This window comes from Eimeria mitis, genomic scaffold, assembly GCF_000499745.2.
Source record: "Eimeria mitis Houghton genomic scaffold, Emh_scaff2702, whole genome shotgun sequence".
Taxonomy (NCBI): Eukaryota; Apicomplexa; class Conoidasida; order Eucoccidiorida; family Eimeriidae; genus Eimeria; species Eimeria mitis.
The window spans coordinates 6,629-7,748 of NW_013571047.1; the positions used below are offsets into that span (position 1 = coordinate 6,629).

General features: G+C 48.9%; 1 protein-coding gene across 1 annotated transcript; it reads left to right on the top strand.

Moving 5' to 3' along the window:
- Positions 1 to 246: 246 nt before the first annotated feature.
- On the top strand, positions 247 to 723 carry EMH_0057500 (uncharacterized protein; the record flags this gene model as incomplete). The annotated part of the gene is made up of 3 exons (XM_013497482.1): positions 247 to 423; positions 521 to 561; positions 627 to 723. 3 exons carry the CDS (start codon positions 247 to 249, stop codon positions 721 to 723), a joined length of 315 nt encoding a protein of 104 aa, XP_013352936.1.
- Positions 724 to 1,120: the final 397 nt, after the last annotated feature.

The following is a 1,120-nucleotide window of genomic DNA, read 5'->3' on the forward strand; positions in this document are numbered from 1 at the left end:
TTTCGGGTGTATAGGCAGCTATCACTACATAAAAGCAGCAACAAAAAATATACAAATTAAATATATTAGACCTTTTGCTGCAGACACACAGATACTCATTGACGTCTCTCTTCTTTCTCTTTCTCCTGCTGCATGCACCCTAGCAGGCACCATGCTAGCGCCAGCCCCACCCCACATGCGTAAGCTATTTCCCCCCCAAAGACAAAGACAAAGACAGCAGCNATGCTAGCGCCAGCCCCACCCCACATGCGTAAGCTATTTCCCCCCCAAAGACAAAGACAAAGACAGCAGCTGCAGCAGCACCAGCAGCAGCAGCAGCAGCAGCAGCAGCAGCAGCTGCTGCAGCAGCAGCAGCTGCTGCAGCAGCAGCAGCATGATGATGATATTTGGGTTATTGCTGCTATTTCGGGGGAAATGGTTGAAGTCAAAGAACTATGGAAAAATATATAAACTCCTGCTGCTGCTGCTGCTGCTGCTGCTGCTGCTGCTGCTGCTGCTGTTGCTGTTGCTGTTGCTGCAGGAGCAGCAGCAGCAGCAGCAGCAGCTGAAGCAGAAACAGCAGTAAAAGCAGCAGCAGCTGTTCGTTGCTTCTTTTCTTTTTTAATTGTTTTGGTTTGGTTGTACAGATACACAGACCAGCAGCAGCAGCAGCAGCAGCAGCAGCAGCAACAGCAGCAGCAGCAGCAGCAGCAGCAGCAACAGCAGTTTATATCTCAGTATTAATATTTTTTATTTTGGTGTTGTCTTTTTTTCTTCTTTTATGAGGACAACATCATCGGCTCGAATCTCACCCTATTGCAGTGTATCCATGCATGCATGCATGCATGCATGCATGCATGTGTCTCCGCATGCATGCATGCATGTGTGTTTGCATGCATGCATGCATGCATGTTTCTCTGCATGCATGCATGCATGCATGCATGCATGCGTGTGTCGCTGCATGCATGCATGCATGTGTGTCTGCATGCATGCATGCATGCATGCGTGCATGCGTGTTGTGTGTATTGAAGTTGCTGTGGTGTATATATACATTCCCAGTTTCATGTTTATGATGGTTTGGGGCTTTCTCTGCATGCAGCAGGTGCAGCAGAGGCTCCTGCTGCTGCTGCTGCAGCTGCAG